Source organism: Notechis scutatus, chromosome 7 (assembly GCF_049901735.1).
Source record: "Notechis scutatus isolate UNSWTSFEM ecotype Mainland chromosome 7, rNotScu1.2, whole genome shotgun sequence".
Taxonomy (NCBI): domain Eukaryota; kingdom Metazoa; phylum Chordata; class Lepidosauria; order Squamata; family Elapidae; genus Notechis; species Notechis scutatus.
The window spans coordinates 1618694-1641173 of NC_142015.1; the positions used below are offsets into that span (position 1 = coordinate 1618694).

The 22480-nt window shown below is 46.5% G+C and overlaps 2 protein-coding genes across 4 annotated transcripts in view; both read left to right on the forward strand.

The window, feature by feature from the left end:
• KCNIP3 (potassium voltage-gated channel interacting protein 3) overlaps positions 1–7907 on the forward strand; it is a 50546-nt gene extending 42639 nt beyond the window's left edge. The window contains exons 5-8 of one of the 2 annotated variants that reach the window (XM_087969878.1): positions 4587–4694; positions 5168–5272; positions 5954–6016; positions 7375–7660. In XM_087969878.1, the coding sequence (XP_087826004.1) occupies positions 4587–4694; positions 5168–5272; positions 5954–6016; positions 7375–7422 (324 nt within the window). In that variant the 3' untranslated portion in view covers positions 7423–7660. Of the gene's footprint in view, positions 1–4586; positions 4695–5167; positions 5273–5953; positions 6017–7374 lie in introns of both variants that reach the window. The other variant, XM_087969877.1, reaches the window with a different exon arrangement.
• Positions 7908–10737: 2830 nt separating this feature from the next.
• Positions 10738–22187, forward strand: LOC113430482 (oxaloacetate tautomerase fahd2, mitochondrial-like). 2 transcript variants are annotated; one of them, XM_087969888.1, is made up of 8 exons: positions 10738–10796; positions 11618–11895; positions 13364–13580; positions 14863–14922; positions 16228–16390; positions 18843–18951; positions 20214–20301; positions 21754–22187. In XM_087969888.1, exons 2-8 carry the CDS (start codon positions 11624–11626, stop codon positions 21814–21816), a joined length of 972 nt encoding a protein of 323 aa, XP_087826014.1. In that variant the 5' UTR covers positions 10738–10796; positions 11618–11623; the 3' UTR covers positions 21817–22187. The 2 variants fall into 2 exon arrangements, with proteins under 2 accessions (XP_087826014.1, XP_087826015.1); XM_087969889.1 differs by having other exon boundaries at positions 10738–10772; positions 11614–11895.
• Positions 22188–22480: the final 293 nt, after the last annotated feature.

The window sequence follows — 22480 nt, forward strand, 5'->3', positions numbered from 1 at the left end:
TAGAAATAGAATAGAAATAGAATAGAAATAGAATAGAATAGAATAGAATAGAAATAGAATAGAAATAGAATAGAATAGAATAGGAATAGAAATAGAAATAGAAATAGAAATAGAATAGAAATAAAATAGAATACAAATAGAAATAGAATAGAAATAGAAATAGAATAGAATAGAATAGAATAGGAATAGGAATAGGAATAGGAATAGGAATAGAATAGAAATAGAATAGAATAGAATAGGAATAGGATAGAATTGAAATAGAATATAATAGAAATAGAATAGAATAGAATAGAATAGAATAGAATAGAATAGAAAGAATAGAATAGAATAGAACAGAACAGAATAGAATAGAATAGAATAGAATAGAATAGAATAGAACAAGAATTTAAACTGAGATTGAAGGAAATGGGCTAAGAGATGTTACGCCATTAAATGGAAAACATTAGCGTTCCCCAAACCTATCCTCCATTTCAGATTTGGGCAAAGTATCCATGGAGCTGCCTCTCCACTCAGCCCCGTGGGTTGTCCTCCTTAGAATAACAGAGTTGGAAGGGAGGTCATCTAGTCCAACCCCCTGTTTGAGCAGGAGAGACTATTCCAAATACCTATCTCTACCTAGGATCGAACTCACAGCCTCCCGATTGTGAGGCGAGAGCTCCACCTCTAGGCCACCGGAGCTTCAGACCTTCAAAGGAGACCAAACTGAAAACAAAAGCAAAGTTATGAATACCGTGTTTCTTATATAATAAGGCTGGGTCTTATTTTTTTTGAGCCCCCAAAAATGGCTAGGCCGTCTTTTCGGGGTGACTTAATTCCCCCCTTGCATCTTCGGGCGGGCGGGCGGTGACGGCTTGGATGTTGACCTCGGCGTTGGTGAGGCACTTAGTATCGGGGTCAACGCAGGCAGCACCATATCCGGGTGTGCAACAAAAGTACTTCCTAACAGCAAGCCCCCACCATTCCCCCCATTTCGCATGTTTTAATATAGGCCTTAATTTGGGGAGGGGCTTAATTTCATTTCATGCCTATAAAACATGCTGGGACTTCCTATTGGGGAGGCCGTATTGTTGGAGAAACAGGGTACTAAAACTACTACCTCTGTTGTAAGATTGTAGGAATCAAACCTAAAAGTATTTCTTCCTCCCTCCCTTTACTGAGATCTTTGTGGAAACTTGAGAGGGCTTCGGGCCTGAGCTGCTTCCTCGAATTACACTTCTGTCCACGGCTCAGATTTCCTTTATCTGATCGTTGTCTTGGCTGGGGCTCTTCTGTCCCTCAAGGTTATTCCTTCTGCCAGTCAAGTGTAAGAAATCAGGAGCCGGCGCAGTTCAAGATCAGTGCCGGTTTATTGCATGCCGACACTTTCTACAAGAATCTGAACTACCAACGGTCAGAGGAAGGTGGGCTGGATGTGAAGGATGCAAGACTGGTAACATGCTTGACTCCTCCTTTGGGCTGAGCCTGGTTATCGTCTGCACTGCCCTTGAAACGGGACAATTTTACCCCAGCTTAGAACATTTGTGTTCCAGCTCCTGTTGAACATCCGAGTTGGGTTTTCTTCAAACAGCTTTTCAAAGTTGGTTTCCGTTTTAATTGATTTACAGAGGAAAGCTGTAGACTCAGAAGGGTGAAGTCCCTGAGGTCCCTCAAAGCAGTTTCTTTTATTGTTAGGCAGAAATCTTGCCAAACTAAAGCAAACCTACTTGCATTGTTAAAGATATAACAATCTTAATCTTCTTCTTCTTCTTCTTCTTCTTCTTCTTCTTCTTCTTCTTCTTCTTCTTCTTCTTCTTCTTCTTCTTCTTCTTCTTCTTCTTCTTCTTCTTCTTCTTCTCCTCCTCCTCCTCCTCCTCCTCCTCCTCCTCCTCCTCCTCCTCCTCCCATAATCCCTTGCGGGGTGGAGTCTGGGCAACAGAGCTAGCAGAGTGTTTTAATGCCCGGATGCCTTTCCTGTCACCAATGCAGAGTTTTGTTCAGCAGATAAATTCTCAGTGTGCCCGGAGAGAGAAATATTAGCTGCTACTTAGGATTGAACTCACAGCCTCCTGATTGTGAGGCGAGAGCTCCTCTAGGCCACTGTACCACTCCTACGTTGTTAAAGATATACTCTGAGAATTTCTACGGAGGAACCTTTTCCTCCCAATTAAACTGTCTAAACGTCTCTTATTCCTCTGGAACGCAGCCCCTCCCTCCTGGGGAATCCAGGTTACATTCCACTACATCCATGGAAACGATGCCAATGGCCCAGTGTGTTTAGAACTATGCGCTGATGTGGCGTACATTGTCAGGCTCTTCCATGGGGCTGGAGGGAAGGAAGGAAGTTAAGATGGCGGACAAGATCGGAGCTCCTCTCCTCATTTGCTTGAGGGCAAAACTTGGGTCACATGGTGGCACCAGCCATCTTTATTTTTTGACATGCGCCCCTCCACCGAAGCCTCCGTATATAGTGGTTCTAATTGCAATGTCTTTGCAGTGTATGCAAATTGCTTTAATTTGATGAAAAATGTAAGAAAAATGTAAATGCATTTTTAACCTGGTGGAAAAGATTGCAAAAGGCAGCAATTTCAAATGGAGACAGAGATGTACAAGTTCGTCCTTTTAAATCCTCCTCGTTGTCCTGAAGCCGTGAGGTAACTTGATAAATAAAGCAATTGTGTCAGTTGGAAAAAAAAAAACAGGTAATAATTGTGCACTGGTTCGCTGCAGCCTTTGGGACAGAGGCGCGTCCAACCAAATCTGGACCTGAGAAACAGGAACACAAAATTCTGAATCCAAAATTAGAAGCAAAGAAATCGCATTAATATGAAAGGAAGTGATCATTGAGCCATCGCGGGTCCTTTTAATATCTCAACGGTTTCTCAATCTCCACAACTTTAAGATGGCTGTGGACTTCAGTTCCCAGAATTTCCCAGTTTGCTGGCTGGGGAGTTCTGGGATTTGAAGTCCACGTGTTAACATGGGTTTAAAATATGTACCTTGAAAAACAGATGGGGAGTAGTAGAAATTGCACTCCCGGGATGAATGGGGCATTTTTAATAAGGCCAGTCCGTGGAAGGGAGGCCACGAGGAACACCTTTAAGGTTGTTATCTAAACTTTCAATGCTAGAGGCTGCCTAAAGTTACTGTGAGTTGGACGGCCGTATAAATCTGTTTAATAAAAACAAGTAAACACACCGAAGAGTCAAAAAAGTGGGCCTTCTTTTAAAGAAAAGTATGGCAGATCATTTCTGTATTGCTTCCAATAAAATTATGGGGGTATGTCCATGTCCTCAGTAAGGAGTGGAGTGGAGCATGATTTAGGGAATCATTATCTCTTTTTTTCTGTAGAAGACTGTCAGGACCAGCCCAAGAACAACACAGAATAATCCAGTTCTTCATTTGCTTACTTGCAAATAGACAGACTCTTGCCAGACTACAGCTGTACTACACTACCCTGAACAAATATACCTCTGGGAGATTCTAGAGAGGGGTCCTTGATGTTCTCTGAGCTTGTTTTCTTGCAGGCTTTTCATTCCCCAAACTAGGTAACATCATTAGTGCTAGACTGGATGTTACCCTGATCACTCAAACATCTGCAAGAAGACCACCAAGATTAGAAAGCACCAAGGCCCTCTCGTTTCAACCCTGAGCTACAAATATTGCCCTTTATGAAATTCTAGGGAGGGACTGAAGACAGCAAAGTCCACATTTTGGACAGAGAGGACCGCTGATTTGAAAGAGGGGTCCAAGAGCCCATCTTTGTCCAAATTGAACAGCCCTCGCTCAACAGAGAGGGGGGGATACGACATCATCTCTATCTCCAGTCTACACAGTCCTTTCAACAGTTCCAAGAAGGCTTCACACCCATTTGCACCACTCAGGTGACCCTGGAGACACAGATAAACCCCAGGTGGTCTCAACGACTCTCAAAAAGGATGCAAGGATGACCAGCTGTCTGCAGGGAGTATAAACCAGGGATGGGATTCAGCCGGTTTGCACCAGTTTGGGAGAACCGGTTGTTTAAGTTTCTGAGCATTTTGGTGAACTGCTTGTTGGAAGAAATTATTAGGACAGAGAATCGGTTGTTAAATTATTTGAATCCCACCCCTGGTATAAATCCTTCCGTTCCCCACCAGCCAGTCAGAGCTGAAGAAGCTCTTTGGAGGAGAAGTGAAATGTCTTCAAAGAAAAACCAGAAAGTCCAGTTGCCTCTTGGGTGGGGAAAAAAAAAAAGCACTTTTGGGATCCCAACCTATGCTTGAAGGGATCGTTCTGAAAACACCTGGCTTGAACCTGTTTGGACATGGGGGGTGTTGGGGGTGACAATGATGGGAGACAGCTAGAAGGTGAGGGGTGGGGAGTTAAATTTGTCCCGCGATTCTCAGCCCCCTCTCTGCATTACTGCGATGCACTTGGCTCCTAATATAATTGTACTTTTCTCAACAAACGGAGCCAAGAATCATTTCCACTTTGAGGTGGAAGCATTGGCAGCAGGCCTGGCACCAAATGTCCCCTCTTGCCAGGCTCACAAGCCGAGACTGATCTCTCTCTCTCTCCCTCTCTCTCTCTCTCTCTCTCTCTCTCTCTCTCTCTCTCGTCTTGAACAGGACTTTGTCATCGGCCTCTCCATTTTGCTGCGGGGCACAGTGCATGAGAAACTCAGCTGGGCTTTTAACCTCTATGACATCAACAAGGATGGCTACATCACCAAGGAGGTAGACACTAAATCCAGTGGCGGGATTCAATTTTTTTTACTACCAGTTCTTGGTGGGCATGGCAATGTTGCTTCCTGCAAAGGTTCCTGTCCCTTTGCACTTCCTTTATATCTTATGAGAGCGGCAATCACCTCCAAGCCTTACTCCTGAGCCGCCCCTTTTGTCTTAATATTCTTCCCTTCTGACAGCTCTGTGCATGTGCGCACTGGGAACAGGCTCCCGCTGTTCCTCTGCCTCACTGCAGTCAGATTCTGGAGGCTCCAGAATCAGCACATAACTCCCAGGTGGCCCTGGCCCCCCCCATCTCTGTATCGGATGCAGGACCCTCGTCCGAGTCCTCCCAAGACTCCTGGACTGGCCCATGTTCCTTCCCACTGTCCGACTCTGCCAGGGGGCCACAACAGTCCCTTCCAACTCTATTATTCTGTTACATTGATGTGCTGCTCAGTCAAAGCTTTCTTCTCCTTTGGCAGGAGATGCTGGCCATCATGAAGTCCATCTATGACATGATGGGCCGCTACACCTACCCGATCGTGCGGGAAGACGCTCCCTTCGAGCACGTGGAAAAGTTCTTCCAGGTAAAATGAAAGAAAAGGAGGATTCCGCCCATCGTCAGCAAGTTGTCAACATTCGGATTGATGGATCCAACCACAGCAAGTGTGCTCAAGGCCTTCCAGCCTCTGAATGCGAAACTTTGTTGAGTACATCATTTTGGCACTGACAAGGGCAAAACCAGCTCTACCTCCTTCCCGCCTGAACCCACGTCATGACTAGTGGCTCCGTGGAGTTGCTTTCCTCAACCCCCACCCTTCCATTTCCCAGAATTACCAGCCCCAGCCCCCGCAGAGGATTGTGGGAACTGGAATCGACACAAATAGCCTAGTTAATTGATTTTATTCTGAAATTTATTTACCGCCCATCTCACTGTGGTTTTCTTAGTGGGTGGAAAACTGTCCCTCAAGTACAGGAATGGAACAGCCAAAAACAATTTGATGGTGTTTGCCAACCTTGGCCGCTTTAATGTGGACTTCAACTCCCAGAATTCCTCATAGCTGGCTAGGGAATTCTGGGATTTGAAGTCCACGTATCTTAAAGTGGCCAAGGTTGAGAAACCCTGCTGTAGGAAGTCTAACCAGGCCTCATGGGTGAGGGGAGATACATCTGAATGGGGGTCCAGTGGGGATGGCATGCTTTTCTTGGAACTAAGACCCAGTGAATGCATCCTCGGATGGGCAAATATTTCACATTTTGTCTTGCAGAAAATGGACAAGAATCAGGACGGCGTGGTCACCATCGAAGAGTTCTTAGAGACGTGTCAAAAGGTGGGCTCAGCCGAATTCTTTAACTCAGAGTAGTTGATGTTGTTGGTGCAGCCTGCGACACATTTGAACTTTCTTCTTCTTCTTCTTCTTCTTCTTCTTCTTCTTCTTCTTCTTCTTCTTCTTCTTCTTCTTCTTCTTCTTCTTCTTCTTCTTCTTCTTCTTCTTCTTCTTCTTCTTCTTCTTCTTCTTCTTCTTCTTCTTCTTCTTCTTCTTCTTCTTCTTCTTCCTCCTCCTCCTCCTCCTCCTCCTCCTCCTCCTCCTCCTTCTTCTTCTTCTTCTTCTTCTATTTTCTTCTATTTCTTCTGTTTCTTATTTTCTTCTTCTATTTCTTCTGTTTCTTCTATTCTCTTCTTCTATTTTCTTCCTCTACTACTACTTCTTCTATTTCTTTTTCTTCTATTTCTTCTATTTCTTTTTCTTCTTCTATTTCTTCTATTTCTTCTTCTATTTCTTTTTCTTCTTCTATTTTCTTCTTCTATTTCCTCTATTTCTTCTTTTTCTATTTTCTTCTATTTCTATTCTTCCTCCTCCTCCTCTTGTGTCAATTGAATAGAGTCCTTGTTCATCCATGTCTCAACTGTTACATTATCTGAAGTTTTTCCAGCAGTGGGAAATTCTTTTAGCTGCGAAAGTGAAGCAGTTAATAATAAGTGGCTTATTTTTACATTTGGGAGTTTGGTCCTATAAATAAACACAGCAAACCTAGACTCTAAGCAACCTCTCCTGAGGACAGAAGATCCGATTCGGCTCTCTCCACGGGCTGCCTGCAATTTGGCCTCTGGATTGTAATAGGCAATTTCTCGATTTACGACCAGCTTAAGCAACGGTTTGAAGTTACGACAGACTTTTTTAAAAAATGAAAACATGGAGGCTGTTTGGAAAGATGGTTTAATGGTGGACAGGACCACCTGCCTTGGCTGAAGAAAGAAGGAAAGGGGCTGAGATGCTGAGAGGCCCTTAGTTTTATGCTCTCTGTTGGCCTCCACCTTAGTGTTTCCTGTTCCTGTGCAAGAAATGTATCCCATTGGCTGTCAGACTCCCAGGGGCGGGGTCTTAGCTGGACCACTTGGCTTCACCTGAGTGCTGGCTGATGCAATCTTCCCAGGCCAGGTGGTGAGATGGGTAGAGGCCTTTGTTATGTAGAATACTCTGGCCCAGGCCTTAATGGCCCATTAGCAAAGGTGGGGGTGAGGGCTGAGTTTCTGCCTCTCTGAGTTTCTACTTTTCTTTTTAGGGGAAATATTCTGCCTTTTTAGTATATCCCAAAATATTTCATTTTCCTAGGAGAGGGGTGGGTTTTACACCGCGTGTTTCTTTTCTCTCTCTCTCTCTCTCTTTGTCCCCTCTGGCTTCTTTAGGATGAGAACATCATGAACTCCATGCAGCTGTTTGAAAATGTCATTTAGGACGCCTGTTTCTGTCCCCTGTCCCACCTGCCTCCTTGGCCTGCACTTACGTTAGACGGAGCTCCCCATCCTCCTTGTAGAAGCACACGTCTTTCGGAGAAACACCAACCGACCAAAAAAAACACACTCTTTTTATACCTTAACGGCTGGAAAATCGGGGTGAAGGCGCAAAGGGAGGGCAAGGCATGTGGCTTGCTTGCAAAACTCCTTGGATTCTCAGGACGGAAGCATTGAGGAAGAGGAGGGAGGACAGAGGGAAAGGGCTGGAGGGGAAGAAAAAAACAAACCAGAAACCTGGGACGTGTCTTGGCATGTCTTCTTGGCTCAGGGAGAGAGATTTCCAGCAGCAAGGCAGGGGATATTTTTTTAAACAAAGAAAAACACACAGAGTAAAAGATGGTCCTGCTCCTCATTTATCGAACTGTAATCCTCAAACATCCAAACCCTTTCACGACTTGAAGAAAATAAAGTTTTCCTCTACAAGGTTTGGTTTTGGGGAACCTTCTGTTTCTTCTTCAGTGGATTTCTCCAGCATCTGGGAAGTAGGGAGGCTCTCTTGCAAGGCCCATCAGGGGAGAACTTCTGGTCATAACCTGACCCTCCTGGCCGCAGAAGGAGGCTGGACAGTTCCCAGAGGACCAGCTGGTTCTCCCCAGTGGCTGAGTCCTGAACTAGCCAATTGCATTTAAACCCAGGTGCCCTGGGCAAGCTCAGCCTGGGTGGGATGACAAAGGCCACACCGTCAGATAATCCATAGGAGTCCCTTTATTAGCTCCAACTTTGCCCCCAATGTTGTCCTGGTTACCTTCTGGCTGGAGAAAAACTCTCCCAGGAACAGCCTTTGGCTGCAGAGAATCAAGTCCAAAACATGGTCAACACAAACTGTAACTTAAAGTCCAATCAAGGCAAAATGAGGCAATTAGTTCAGCAGGGCAGGAGAAGGAATTTCAGACGTGAAGGAATGGCAGTAATTCAGCCCGGTTGGGAGGATGCCAAGAATGCAGATAACCAAAGTCAACATAAGATAAACTCACGTTTCCTCCTAGCATCTGCTATACTCAGCTTGCATCTCTTTTAAACTCTCATTCTCAGGTGTGGCAAATGAAGGGAATCAGGGCCCTTTCCTCCCCCGTAAGCCACGCCACCCACATTGCTCCCTTCTCCGTTCCTCTCTGCGTGCCCTAGGATGAAGAAGGGGTGGGCCTGGGTCTTCCTCTGAACTCCCTCTCCCCTGTTCTACCTCTTCCCTGCTCTGCCCAGCCGGACTTTGCCCTTCCTCAGTTTCCTTCACAGCCAACAGAGCCACACTCCCGCTCTCTGTCAGCTGTTCATCTTCTTCCTCCAGACTCCAACTGGGGCAGGACACTAGGTTGAGTTTTTGGTATAGCTTGTAGCATTCCCAAGAAACCTCCTGTGACAGACCATCTCGGCTAATAATAATAATAATAATAATAATAATAATAATAATAATAATAATAATAATAATAATAATAATAATAATAATTTATCACAAGCAATGGAAGGAACGGAAGTGAGTGATGTGGTGGCCTAGAGGGGGAGCTCTCGCCTCATAATCAGGAGGCTGTGAGTTCAATCCTAGGTAGCGGCAGATATTTTTCTCTGGGCACAATGAGGGTATATTTGCTGAATATAAACTCCACATTGGTGACAGGAAGGGCATCCGGCCAGTAAACACTCCGCTCCATTCAGTTGCCCCAACTACACCCCCCCCAAGGGATTATGGGGTCATTAAACAACAAAGAAGCAGCAGAATGGAAGCAACTGAATGACCTATAAAAAACCCTGCAGAGGTGGCCCTTTTCACCCCAAGACCTCTCTGGCTAGGTTCACATGTGAGAATGGGCTACCATGGGTTGCTTGTGGCTCAGCCCGTGGTGTGAAACATAGAATAGAATAAAATATAAGAATATGGAACATGGAAGATAGGATAGAATAAACTTTATTGTCACTTTGGATGTACATTAATTGGCGTATGTTAAAAATGAAATTCTGTTTGCATACAGCCCTTAATATTGTATTTATTTATTTATCTTGTCATGTTTATGTAGTGTAAAATTGGAGGTGGTGACCTCCAGTTTTACACTACATAAACATGACAAGATAAATAAATAAATACAAAATTATGTATATACCCACAAGTATGATATGGCACAAAGAACACAGTCCACATAGCTTGTTCATCTAAGCAGGCCACCGTGTGAGGTCAAAACAGAGTTTGTGATTGCAGAAAGACAGCCCAAGCGAGCTAGGCCACGTTTTGCACAAACACGGGTGTTCCTTTGCCATCAGTTGCCACGAACTGCATTCAGACGTTCTTTCAGGGGCCGCTAGAACCACTCGTGGAGGCGATGGGGGAAACGGAAAGAGAATAGAATTCTTTTATTGGCCAAGTGTGATTGGACACACAAGGAATTTGTCACGGAATTTCCGCTTCTTTTGATCTCCTTTTATATTTAATTTCCTTTTATACTGTGAGAAATGGTGTGGGTAGGAGTCTCCTGCTTGGGTGTGTGTATGGGGTTGGGCTAGATGACCTACAAGGTCCCTTCCAACTCCATCTGTTATAACAGCCCAGCTGGGCGCTGGGTGGTTGAAGAAAGAGAGGAGGATGCCGGGAATTGGAGTTTTTTTTTTAAAGAAAAATCTTGCTGAGGGCTACAGAAAGCATTACGCATGCGTCGTTCTGATAGCGGTGCGCCCTTCACGTGACCGTAGAGATAGAAATAGTAGAGTTGTCCCTGAGTCACAGTTACAGAGCTTTGAAGCGGCAGTAACGTTACGAAATACATAATAAGCCACATAGAGAGAGAAAGGACAGGAGGCAGAGCATCTTTTCCCGCCTGCTTTATTTGCTGACAATTGTAGGTGGGCATCCTGAGGGTCAGTGTTTACTAAGCTCTGTCACCAGAGGGCGCCAAAGAGTCTCGAGGCTCCCAGCATTGCAAGTACAGGCAAACTTTAAGACCTGCGGACTTCAATTCCCAGAATTCTTGGAGAGTTGAAAGTCCACAACTTGGGCACTCCTGATCTAGAAAGACCTTTTTTTTTGGAGGGATGGGGTGTAACCCTTTTCCACACCCTCAGATTTGGGGTTGCCATGGTTGGATTAATTGCAAGCGGTTCCCGGGAACTGCCCCCACACACACACACAACCCCCCCCAAAACCAGACAGGTCCCCCTCTACACTTTCCTATCTCCTGAACCCCACTCGCTTGGAACGTCTCCAATGGGGAACGCTCTCTCCGCCGGACGCGCCGCGGGGATGCCTGGGAAGTGTAGTCCGCCTGGCTCTTTAAGGCTGATGCGGCGTTGCTGGCGGCCGCCTTTTCCTCCACCTGCCCGACGGCTCGCAGGTACGTGGGAAGCGACGGTGCACGGGTCCCGGTCTCCTCCTCTCTTGCTGGGGTTCATGTAGCGTCTCCCCCAAATTGCAACCGAAGCTTGCAGCTGCAGAAAAGGGGGCAGACCCGGGGCTGCTGCAACGGAGCCACACTGGGGCTCTATTCGGGAAACTGGGGATTTAACAGGAAAAAAACACAAAAACAAAACACACACACACACACACACACACTTACTTACTTACTTCCAAAGGTGCTTTTTTCTCCCCCAGGAAGCAACTGGACTTGTTTTTTGCCTCTTTGCAGACAGTCATTTGCAGCTGGTCATTTGCATCCTTTTGGAGGGTCGTTGAGGCCACTTGGAGGTTTCTCTGTGTCCTCAGGGTCACCTGAATGGTGCAAATAATTCCTGTAGTCCGCAATTTTTCCCTCTGGAAATCCATTCCTACTCCCACACCATTCCCAGGGGGTTCATCCCAAATTGTACAGCTAAAAGTCTCCAAGTATGCTAAGAATGGTTATTATCATTCGATTTATCTTGTGTAGTAGCATGAAGTAAGAATAGAGTAAATGATAGGATAGGAATGAATGTGTACTAATTGTAATGGTTATGGCGCAAGATATTTGTAGCCAGACAACACACCGTTTAAATCAGAGGTCTCCAAACTTGGCTACTTTAAGACTTGGTGGGCTTCAACTTCCAGAATTCCAGAATTCTGGGAGTTGAAGTCCACAAGTCTTAAAGTGGCCAAGTTTGAGGACCCCTGCTTTAAATGAAAGACGGACTGTTTATATAAAATAAAGTAAATTTATTTCAAATAAAAATACAAACCTAGGTTTGGATGCAGCGTCCACTCTCAAGGGTTCCTCTGGTGGGCTTTGGGCTGAGCTGGGCTTGGAAGAACACCGGGCAACGCAGGGGGATTTCCCAGCTGCGTGGAGCCATGAGGCTGGTTCAGTTCCAGGCCAAGGGGTCAAGCCCTGAGCCCCGGATTGGGCTTGAGGAACGAGACGGCGGAGATGTGGTGGACCTGAACGCCTTCGACCCATCCTTGCCCAGGACCATGCGGGCCTTTCTGGAGGCAGGAGAGGCAGCGCTTGCAGTGGCCAGAAGGTATGCAAGAGAGCGGAGCCAATGGCTGGTCCAGAGGGGAGAAGCGGGAGATGGAGGTCTGGGTTGCTGGGGCTTTTAAGGAGGCTGGGGTGGAGGATGAGGCTGGGGAGGCCCCACATCTATTGTCTGCCACTTCTATTCCTCTCCCCCCCTCCCTTTGATCCCCCAGAGCTAGGGAGGGGCTTTGCTAGCAGCGGTGGCTCTTCCGTCCCAAGGACCGGCACATAGATTTCCACTGCTCTCTCCTCTCCTCTCCTCTGCCTTCTGTGCATCTGTGCGTCAGGCACTGGACACAGCTATTCCTCCTCTTCCTCATCAGCCACCTCCAAACTTGGGGCTGTTGACGCTCCATCTGAGGGCTGATGGACAGCCCAGGCTCCGCTTCTCTCTCTCTCTCTCTCTCTCTCTCTCTCTCTCTCTCTCTCTCTCTCTCTCTCTCTCTCTCCCTCCTCTCTCCTCCCTCCCTCCCTCCCTCCCTCCGTCTCTCTTGTCTCTGTCTCTCTCTCTGTCTCTCCCTCCCTTCCCTCCCTCCCTCCCTCCCCCCCTCTCTCTCTGCCCCCCCCCCCTCTCTCTCTCTGCCAACTCCATTCCCTCTCCCCCTCGGAGCTCCCAGGTGGTCTTGAAGTTGGCCCTGACTCTCTGTACTGTCTCCTACTCTGATTCGGCTGCTGAAGGGGCTGGTGGCCGAGAGGCTACAACACCCTCAGGAGTCTTGCCCATACAGGTAGTCCTTCACTTTGGTGAGACCCAAGAACCTGGCTTTAGGACCAGGTTGCCTGAAGGACCATCCTTTCCTGGTTACATCCGCCCAACCCACCAGAGCAGGGGAAGGACAGGCAACGGTGTGGGTCTCCTCTCCTAAGAAAGTGCACCTGGTGGGACCTAGAAGAAGGGCCTTCTCCATGGTGACTCCCTTCCTGTGGAACTTCCTCCCCACAGAGATTTGACCTGTCCTCACTTCTTCCACAAGTCCCTGAAAGGCCTGGTTTTGCCTGGGAACCCAGAGTGGGATGGAGCCATCAAGTTGGCTGGTTTGGTTGACTGCTGTCACCAGGGGTGGCAGGGTGGGGTTATTGCTTCTATTGTTTGCACCTTGGGTTTTTATTTTTATTTTTGTAAGCCACCCACTGAGAGTGAATGGGCGGCCATATACATTCTCTAAATAAATAAATAGGTCTCCAAACTTGGCCACTTTAAGCCTTGTAGACTTCAACTCCCAGAATTCTGGGAGTTGAAGTCCACAAGTCTTAAAGTGGCCAAGGTTGGAGCGGCTGAGGAATTCTGGGAGTTGAAGTCCACAAGTCTTAAAGTGGCCAAGATTGGAGACCCCTGAAATAGATAAACCAACCAGCCAACCAACCTTCTAAACCCATTTTACCACTTTGAGAAGAACAGTGTCTTGTACCAGCCGTTGGTTATCCAGCCGTTCCAGTTTGGAGGCCCTGATGCTTTTGAACTCCCTCCACAGAGCACAGAAATCTGGCTGCCCTTCTCTGGCCCGGTCCGAAGTGTCCCTCTTGGCTCCCATCACCAGCCCAGATAAGGTCATCTGCGTCGGCATGAATTATGTGGACCACTGCCTGGAGCAGAACGTCAAGATCCCCAAGGAGCCCATCATCTTCAGCAAGTTCTCCAGTTCCATTGTGGGACCCTACGATGCCATTGTCCACCCGGCGGAGACCAACGTGAGTCTACTTGCAGGTGGGCTGGGGAGAATGGGCTACCCGATACATGTCGATGGAGGTTCTCCGTCCTCCAGGTCCTGGTTGTCCCAAAAGTAATTTTTTTTCCGGAGGCAACTGAAGTTTCTGGTTTTTCTTTGAAGACGTTTCGCTTCTCATCCAGGAAGCTTCTTCGGCTCTGACTGGATGGTGGGGAATGGAAGGATTGATACACCTTGCAGACAGCTAGTCCTTTGCATCCTTTTTATCAAAAATTGAACAGGCCTGTCAGGTGTGGCTCCATTCGAAATCCAAGAAAGAAAACCTTAGACTCCCATAAAGATAGAGAAAAGCACTTCTACTGGATTTGAAGTGGTAGCAATGAAAGGAAAAAAAGATGTGAGGCAAATAGGTGTGGAAATTGCATATGGAAAGTGTCAGGACTCCCGCAGTTATCCCAATTAAATGCTGAGTCTCAAGCCAAACATCCAAAACTTAAAAGGGATTTATTGGGAGTTAACATGCCGGCACTGCCTGGGTGTAGCCGACTCTGAGGCACATCCTTCATGGTGACCCTTGACCCTGGTTTACCCCCCCACCCCCTGGGTGTATCATAATCCATATTCTCCAATGGGACACATCCATAGCCAGGAGTCATCCATCAGGCTCTCCAGTTAGAATTTTGCATGGCAGAAACTTCGGTCACCTAGTTACAATCTTTGAAAAACTATTTATGGAATGCACTTTCGGTTTTGCAAGTTGCTGCACTGCTCCCCCCTTCCCTTTTTCTGTTGGCAACTCTAAAAAGACCATAGAAATATTTTATTGAGTTGACAGAAAGTTATCCCAAGTCCCCTCCCCCAGTGGTTCAAACTGGATATCCAATCTGAGGTGTGTATAATGCCGTGGAGGTTACATCTTTAGGTGGCGTCTCACATATCTGGTGTGCCAAGACGGTTGACCTTGGCCTAGAAAAAATAAGTGGCTGCAGTTGCACAGAAAGCAGGAAAGCACCCCAACTTTTACGGTTCACATAACTTCGACCTCCAACACCCTTTCCCCCTCCCTCAACACCAAATTATCCCTCCCCTCCCTCCCTCCACCCATCCGTCCTTGTATTATGGGCTGCTTCTACTTTTAGCTCACCTTGCACAACCGTTTCCCCTGGTCACAAGTTTTCTGCCCCAAGCGTTGGACCGAAATGCTCGTTGACGTCCCCCCTCTGACCAGGCTGGTGTCCCTTGGCTCTTGGGGTGGCAAATTAGAGATTCTTCCTTGTGTTGTTTTTTCCCCCCCACTCTTCTAGGAAGTTGACTGGGAAGTTGAGCTGGCCTTTGTCATTGGGAAGAAAGGGAAACGCATCCAGGTAAGGTCTCATCCTGCCTTGGACAGGGGTTGGATTAGAAGACCTCCAGAGATTCCCTAGCCTTCTCTCAGTCTAAAACTGAAATCTCCAAACTTGGCAACTTTGAAGACTTGCGGACTTCAAATTCCCAGAATTCCTCAGCCAGCATAGCTGGTGAAGTTGAAGTCTGCAAGTCTTCTAAAAGTTGGCGGAGACCAGCGGAGACCCGGCTTTAGGAAGCAGCCTTGATGATGTTTGACTCCATTTCGTTTAAACTACTTCTGAGTTGGGTGTCACAGAGAGCAGCGGTGTGACCTACCAGGGTGGGATTCTACCGGTTTGGACCAGTTTGGGCGAACCGGATGTTAAATTAAATTTGCATCCGGTTCACCAAACCGGTATTTCAACGGGCCAGCTGGCCCCGCCCTTCCTGCCCCACCCAGGAGTCTCCATGCAGCCCATTTTCGATGCAGGGAAGTGCAGAGTCTGGGAGGGGCAAAATTGGGCCTTCCAGATGTCTAGAAACGGGCCTGTTTCCAGCTCCCAGTGGGTCTCCAGAGCCTGGGGGAGGCTGTTTTCCCTCTCTCAGAGGCCCTGGGGAGGTCTCCAGACCCTTGGGAGGGTGAAGTCAACCTTGAGCCAGTCGGGATTGAACTCCTGGCAGTGGACAGAGTTGGCCCGCCATACTGGATTTTAACAGGAAAGAAGGAAGGAAAGAAGGAAGGAAAGAAGGAAGGAAAGAAGGAAGGAAAGAAGGAATAGCCATAGCCCTTAGACTTCAACACTGCTTCACAGTGCTTTCCAGCCCTCTCTAAGCGGTTGACAGCCTCTTGCCCCCTAACAATCTGGGTCCTCATTTTACCGACCTCGGAAGGATGGAAAGCTGAATCAACCTTGAGCTGGTCAGGATTGAACTCCTGGCAGTGGGCAGTTAGCCTGCAATGCTACATTTTAACAGGAAGGAAGGAAGGAAGGAAGGAAGGAAGGAAGGAAGGAAGGAAGGAAGGAAGGAAGGAGAAAGAAAGAAAGAAAGAAAGAAAGAAAGAAAGAAAGAAAGAAAGAAAGAAAGAATAGCAATAGCACTTAGACTTATATACTGCTTTACAGTGCTTTCCAGCCTCTTGCCCCCAACAATCTGGCTCCTCATTTGACCCACCTCAGAAGGACGGAAGGCTGAATCAACTTTGAGCCTGGTGGGATTCGATCTGCCAAATTGCTGGCAGTCAGCAGAAGCAGCCTGCAGTACCGCACTCTGGCCACCGCGCCACCGTGGCTCTGAAAACCTCCTAGGCCCCTTCCAACTCGGTTATTCTGTTGCCCTTTTAGGAATCCGAGGCGATGGCCTACGTGGCTGGATTCATGGTGGCGCATGACGTCAGTGCCCGAGACTGGCAGATGAGGAGGAATGGGAAGCAATGGCTCCTAGGGAAAACCTTCGACACCTTTTGCCCGCTGGGCCCAGCTCTCGTGACCAAGGACTCCGTCTCAGGTTCGGAAGCTGCCAGTCCCCTCGGCTGACCGGAGCAGGAGATAGGTGATGGGGCTGCCCTTGCAGAGGGCTCTGGAGGAGAGGGGGGGTTGGGATCTGGGCCAGTCTGGATTGAGACCCGGGCAGGCAACAGAATCTCTATGGCAAGGGTCTTCACACCGGGCAAGTTTAAGGCTTGTGGACTTCAACTCCCAGAATTCCTGAGCTGACATGACTGGAGAGGAATTCTGGGAGCTCAAGTCCACAAGCCTTAAAGCTGTTGAAGTTGAAGACCTCTGGAATAGATAGATAAAGAGAGGTAGAATAGATAGAAAGAAAGAAAAAGATATAGATAGAATAGATAGATAGATAGATAAAGAGAGGTAGAATAGATAGAAAGAAAGAAAAAGATATAGATAGAATAGATAGATAGATAGATAAAGAGAGGTAGAATAGATAGAAAGAAAGAAAAAGATATAGATAGAATAGATAGATAGATAGATAAAGAGAGGTAGAATAGATAGAAAGAAAGAAAAAGATATAGATAGAATAGATAGATAGATAGATAAAGAGAGGTAGAATAGATAGAAAGAAAAAGATATAGATAGAATAGATAGATAGATAGATAGATAGATAGATAGATAGATAGATAGATAGATAGATAGATGATAGATAGATGATAGATGATAGATAGATAGATAGATAGATAGATAGATAGATAGATAGATAGATAGATAGATAGATAGATAGATAGGATCAACAGAGGTAAGATAGAGAGAAAGAGAGACAGAATAGATAGATTGAATAGATCAAGGGTCCTCAAACTTGAGAAGTTTAAGACTTGTGGACTTCAACTCCCAGAATTCCTGAGCTGACATGACTGGAGAGGAATTCTGGGAGCTCAAGTCCACAAGCCTTAAAGCTGTTGAAGTTGAAGACCTCTGGAATAGATAGATAAAGAGAGGTAGAATAGATAGAAAGAAAGAAAAAGATATAGATAGAATAGATAGATAGATAGATAAAGAGAGGTAGAATAGATAGAAAGAAAGAAAAAGATATAGATAGAATAGATAGATAGATAGATAAAGAGAGGTAGAATAGATAGAAAGAAAGAAAAAGATATAGATAGAATAGATAGATAGATAGATAAAGAGAGGTAGAATAGATAGAAAGAAAAAGATATAGATAGAATAGATAGATAGATAGATAGATAGATAGATAGATAGATAGATAGATAGATAGATAGATGATAGATAGATGATAGATAGATAGATAGATAGATAGATAGATAGATAGATAGATAGATAGATAGGATCAACAGAGGTAAGATAGAGAGAAAGAGAGACAGAATAGATAGATTGAATAGATCAAGGGTCCTCAAACTTGAGAAGTTTAAGACTTGTGGACTTCAACTCCCAGAATTCCTGAGCTGACATGACTGGAGAGGAATTCTGGGAGCTCAAGTCCACAAGCCTTAAAGCTGTTGAAGTTGAAGACCTCTGGAATAGATAGATAAAGAGAGGTAGAATAGATAGAAAGAAAGAAAAAGATATAGATAGATAGACGGATAGACGGATAGACGGGATCAACAGAGGTAAGATAGAAAGAGAGAGAATAGATAGATAGATTGAATAGATCAAGGGTCCTCAAACTTGAAAAGTTTAAGACTTGTGGACTTCAACTCCCAGAATTCCTGAGCTGACATGACTGGAGGAGGAACTCTGGGAGCTCAAGTCCACAAGCCTTAAAGCTGTTGAAGTTGAAGACCCCTGGAATAGATAGATAAAGAGGGGTAGAATAGATAGAAAGAAAGAAAAAGATATAGATAGATAGACGGATAGACGGGATCAACAGAGGTAAGATAGAAAGAGAGAGAATAGATAGATAGATTGAATAGATCAAGGGTCCTCAAACTTGAAAAGTTTAAGACTTGTGGGCTTCAACTCCCAGAATTCCTGAGCTAACATGACTGGATGAGAAGGAATTCTGGGAGTTGGAAGTCCACAAGTCTTAAAGCTGTTAAGTTTGAAGACCCCTGGAATAGATAGATAAAGAGAGGTAGAAGATAGATAGATAGATAGATAGATAGATAGATAGATAGATAGATAGATAGATAGATAGATAGATAGATAGAAAGAGATAGATACAATAGATATAAGGAGAGAGAGAGAGAGAGAGAATAGATATATAGATAGGATAAAGAGAGGTAGGATAGAGAGAGAGAGATAAAATAGATAGATAGGTCGACATGGAGGAGGAACTCTGGGAGACCACAAATCTTAAAACTGTCCAGGTTGAAGACCCCTGGTCTACTAGAAGAAGTAAAATCAGAATGCCTTAGCCATTCTGGGAGTTGAAGTCCACAACTCTTAAAAGCCGCCATGATTGGGGACCCCCTGCTCTAAAAAGCAAGCAAACAGCTTCCTTTTAATCTCAGGGAGCTACGCTCTCTCTCTCTCTCCTTCCCTCCCAGATCCTCACAATCTGGGCATCCGCTGCTGGGTGAATGGCGAACTCGTCCAGAACAGCAGCACCAACCAGATGATCTTCAAAACGGAGGCTCTGGTCGCCTGGGTGTCCCAGTGAGTGCTGTCCTCCCCCGCCCCTATTCTTCACAGTGTAAGAAAATGACCCCTGCGGGACCAAAGACAGCCTGGGACAAATCTTGCCTTAGCCCAGGTCAAGGGGGCAGTTTTGGACCTTCAGGAGGGGGTCCTAGCAAATTCTACTACAGGTAGTCCTTGCCTTAACAATCATTAATTTAGTGACCGTTCAAAGCAGTGGTAGTACTCTTACCGGTTCGGCCTGGTTCAGACGGCCTGGTAGTAAAAAATGCTAATGTTCGGCTGAACCAGTAGTAAAAAAACAGCTGCCAGTTCGGCTGAACCAAGCTGGTAGCTTTTGTTTTTCCCCCCTCCCGACAATCAGCTGTTCCATCGATCAGCTATTCCGTCGATCAGCTGTTCCGATGATCATTTGTTTCGACAATGAGCTGTTCCGACGATCAGCTATTCTGTCGATCGGCTGTTCCGTCGATCAGCTGTTCTGACAATCATTTGTTTCGACAATGAGCTGTTCTGATGATCAGCTGTTCTGTCGATCAGCTGTTCCGGCGATCAGCTCCGCTGGGATCCTCCTTGCTGTCTTACTACTTCACCCAGGAGGCTTCCCAGGAGGCAAAAAAGGGTGCACGGTGTGTGTGTGTGTGTGTGTGTGCGTGCTCTGCACGGCCCCCCTCCTCTGTGCTCAGTTTTTTGCCTCCTGGGCCTCAGGGAAGCCTCCGGGGAGCAAAAATGGGCTCCCAGGAGGCTTCCCTGAGACCCAAGAGGCAAAAAACAGAGTGCGGGAAGGTGCTGCAGAAAAAAAAAAGCCACGCCCACCCAGTCACATGGTCACGCCCACCTAGCCATGCCCATCTAGCCACGCCCACAGAAGCGGTAGTAAAAATATTTGCACCCCATCCCTGGTTCAAAGTATAACAGCCAGCATTGAAAAAAGGTGACTGATGGCTATGGGCACGTGATCAAAAGCCAACGGATTCGTATTTATGACAGTGGCGGCGTCCCTGGCGGTCACGCGATCCCCTTTGGCGACCTTCTGACCAGCGGAGTCCATGAGGAAGCCAGATTCACTTAACAACGGTGGCAAGAAAGGTCATAAAATGGGCTCAAACTCCAATCGACCACGGTCTTGCTCAGGGATGGGAATTTGGGGCTCAATTGCAGTCGTACGTCGAGGACTGCCCGGACTTCCGATTAAGAGCCTCCTTCCCTAACCTCTTGGCAGCTCTCCTCTCGGGCTGCTCCTTGCTCTGCTCCTTAACTGTGTTTGATGTTCTTTGCAGGTTTGTCACGTTGTACCCAGGAGATGTCTTCCTGACTGGGACCCCACCAGGGGTCGGAGTTTTCCGGAAGCCACCCACTTTCCTGAAGGTGACCTCTGTTCTTCATTCATTATATTAATGAACTAGCCCATAACCCGGCATTACCCGGGTATTTATTTATCCCAATCCTGTTGTTAGACAGGAAAATTCCTGTAGTCGAGACTCACGCTGTTGTACTGTCTGTCGCGCAGTTCTTCTATTCCTCCACAAGAGGGAGCCCTGTGAAGTTGTTACCATGGCAGAAGCCATTTTAAAACACACACACACACACACCACACATACTGTCTTACCCCACAGTATTTGTTTCCAGAGGGTAAGTCATCTGTGTACCAAGTTTGGTAAAAAGCAAAAGATAGAAGAAGAAGATAAGACGAAGATATAGATTAATGAATTAATTCATGCTCTTCTGCCCATTTGGGGAACATTTTGCATATAATCATTCCTGGCCTTCCTGTATTTTTTCCCCCCCTGTAATGCCAGTATAACCCATTGCTCTTTTCCAAGCACAAAATGACACACATCTGTTGTCATTCCAAGCTCCACAGTTCAAGTCCTGCAGGGATTTTATAGGTCAACCCAACTGCAGGACTCTCAAGCTGTGAAAAAACAAACAACCCCATTTTGGAAAACTTGCTAAGGCAGGGCTCTTCAAACTTGGCAGGTTTAAGACTTGTGGACTTCCAACTCCCAGAATTCCTCCTCCGGTCTGGTTAGCTCAGGGATTCTGGGAGTTGAAGTCCACAAGTCTTAAACTGGCCAAGTTTGAAGACCCTTTTTGCTGAGGAATTCAACTGAAATATCTTTGGTTTTCCAATTGCTTTACTCTCTCCTACCTCTATTGGCACAGCCTTACTTTAGGATGGGCAGGAAACGTGGCCCCAAAGGCTGTTGGTTTTCAGGACAAACTTTAGCATGCCCTTAAAACTTTGTGTTCAAGGCGCACTGGGTGTGGTTTGAATGTTGGGTTCTGAAGTTCAAGCTCATTTGGGGAGAGAGAGAGAGGGGTTTGCGGCGGGTGGAGTTGGAAGTCTGCTTCTTCCTGGCAGCGTGCTCCCCGTTGTTGCAACTCGCTTGGGCAAAGGGCTATTGCAGGAATGGCGAACCTTTTTGTTGTGGTGTGCCAAAAGTGTGTGCGTGCCGGCACCCACAATGCAATGTGCCCCACCCCTGTGTGCGCACCCCGTCCCCTTACCTGCACTGCACATACCTCTCAGATGATTTGAGGCTGATTTGAGGCCGTTTTTGCACTCCCGGAGGCCTGAGGGAAGCCTCTGCAGCCTCGGGAGGCCGAAAAACGGGCCCGTTTCAGCACTTCGGGTATTTCCGGAAGGCCTGTTTCTCAGCCTCCCAAGGCTGCAGAGGCTTCCCTCTGGGGAGGGCAAAAATGGCCTCAAAACAGGCTGAAAATCAGCCCGGAGGCATGCCCATGCGCAGAGTAGATCAATACACATGCCACTGGTTCGCCACCACGGGGCTATTGTAATCCTGTTGTCCTCCACAGAGAGGAGACGAAGTGCAGTGTGAAATTGATGAGCTGGGAACCATCTGCAACCAAGTGGTGTGAAGGTTTTTTCCTGCTGTGGGCCCTGGACAAAACCATTGGCTGGAGTTGTGAAGTGCCTGCCTTGATTCTAACCCAGGAGTATAAATAAGGAAGTTTCTTCCCATGCTTTTGAGTTGCCGGAACCTGCTGGAATTATTGCTTGCCAAGCATCGCAAATGGGAGCAGAAGTCAAAACTATCATGCAAACGCTACCCATAATTTCTGGGCACCTTAGTTGAAACAAAGACAAAATGGGCGAGTGATGATGCCCTTTAGTGAGACCCATTCACGTTTACACCAGAGCAAGACGGACTGAGGTTGGCACATGTATCTCCTTTATTACTTCCAGGTTCCCCGGATGATGGATTCAGAATAAAGCCATTTTTGACCAATTTTGAGATTGGCACCTGGATTGTTTTAAAAGAGCCTGTTTGGGCTAGTGCTGAAGGCATCAGGCTAGAAAGCAGGAGATGGTAGGTTCTAGTTTCTCCACAGGCCTAGAAACTGGCTGAGTGACTATTTAGCTGGTTGTCCACTAAGTCTGCCAAGATCCTTCTCCCAGTGACTGCTAATAAGCCTGGTTTCACCCAGCCTATATGTGGAGTTTTGGGTTTTCTTGCCTAAGTGAAAGACTTTACTTTTCTCTACGTGCAGCATTTTAATCAAGAGGAGACAGGATAGCAGC

Excerpts from the sequence above, each read along its gene's own strand:
- LOC113430482 (XM_087969888.1), top strand. The coding sequence starts at position 11,624 with ATGCAGCGTCCACTCTCAAGGGTTCCTCTGGTGGGCTTTGGGCTGAGC. Across the intron at positions 16,391-18,842 it reads GACCAAGGACTCCGTCTCAG|ATCCTCACAATCTGGGCATC; the intron begins GTTCGGAAGCTG and ends CTTCCCTCCCAG. Across the intron at positions 18,952-20,213 it reads CTGGTCGCCTGGGTGTCCCA|GTTTGTCACGTTGTACCCAG; the intron begins GTGAGTGCTGTC and ends TGTTCTTTGCAG.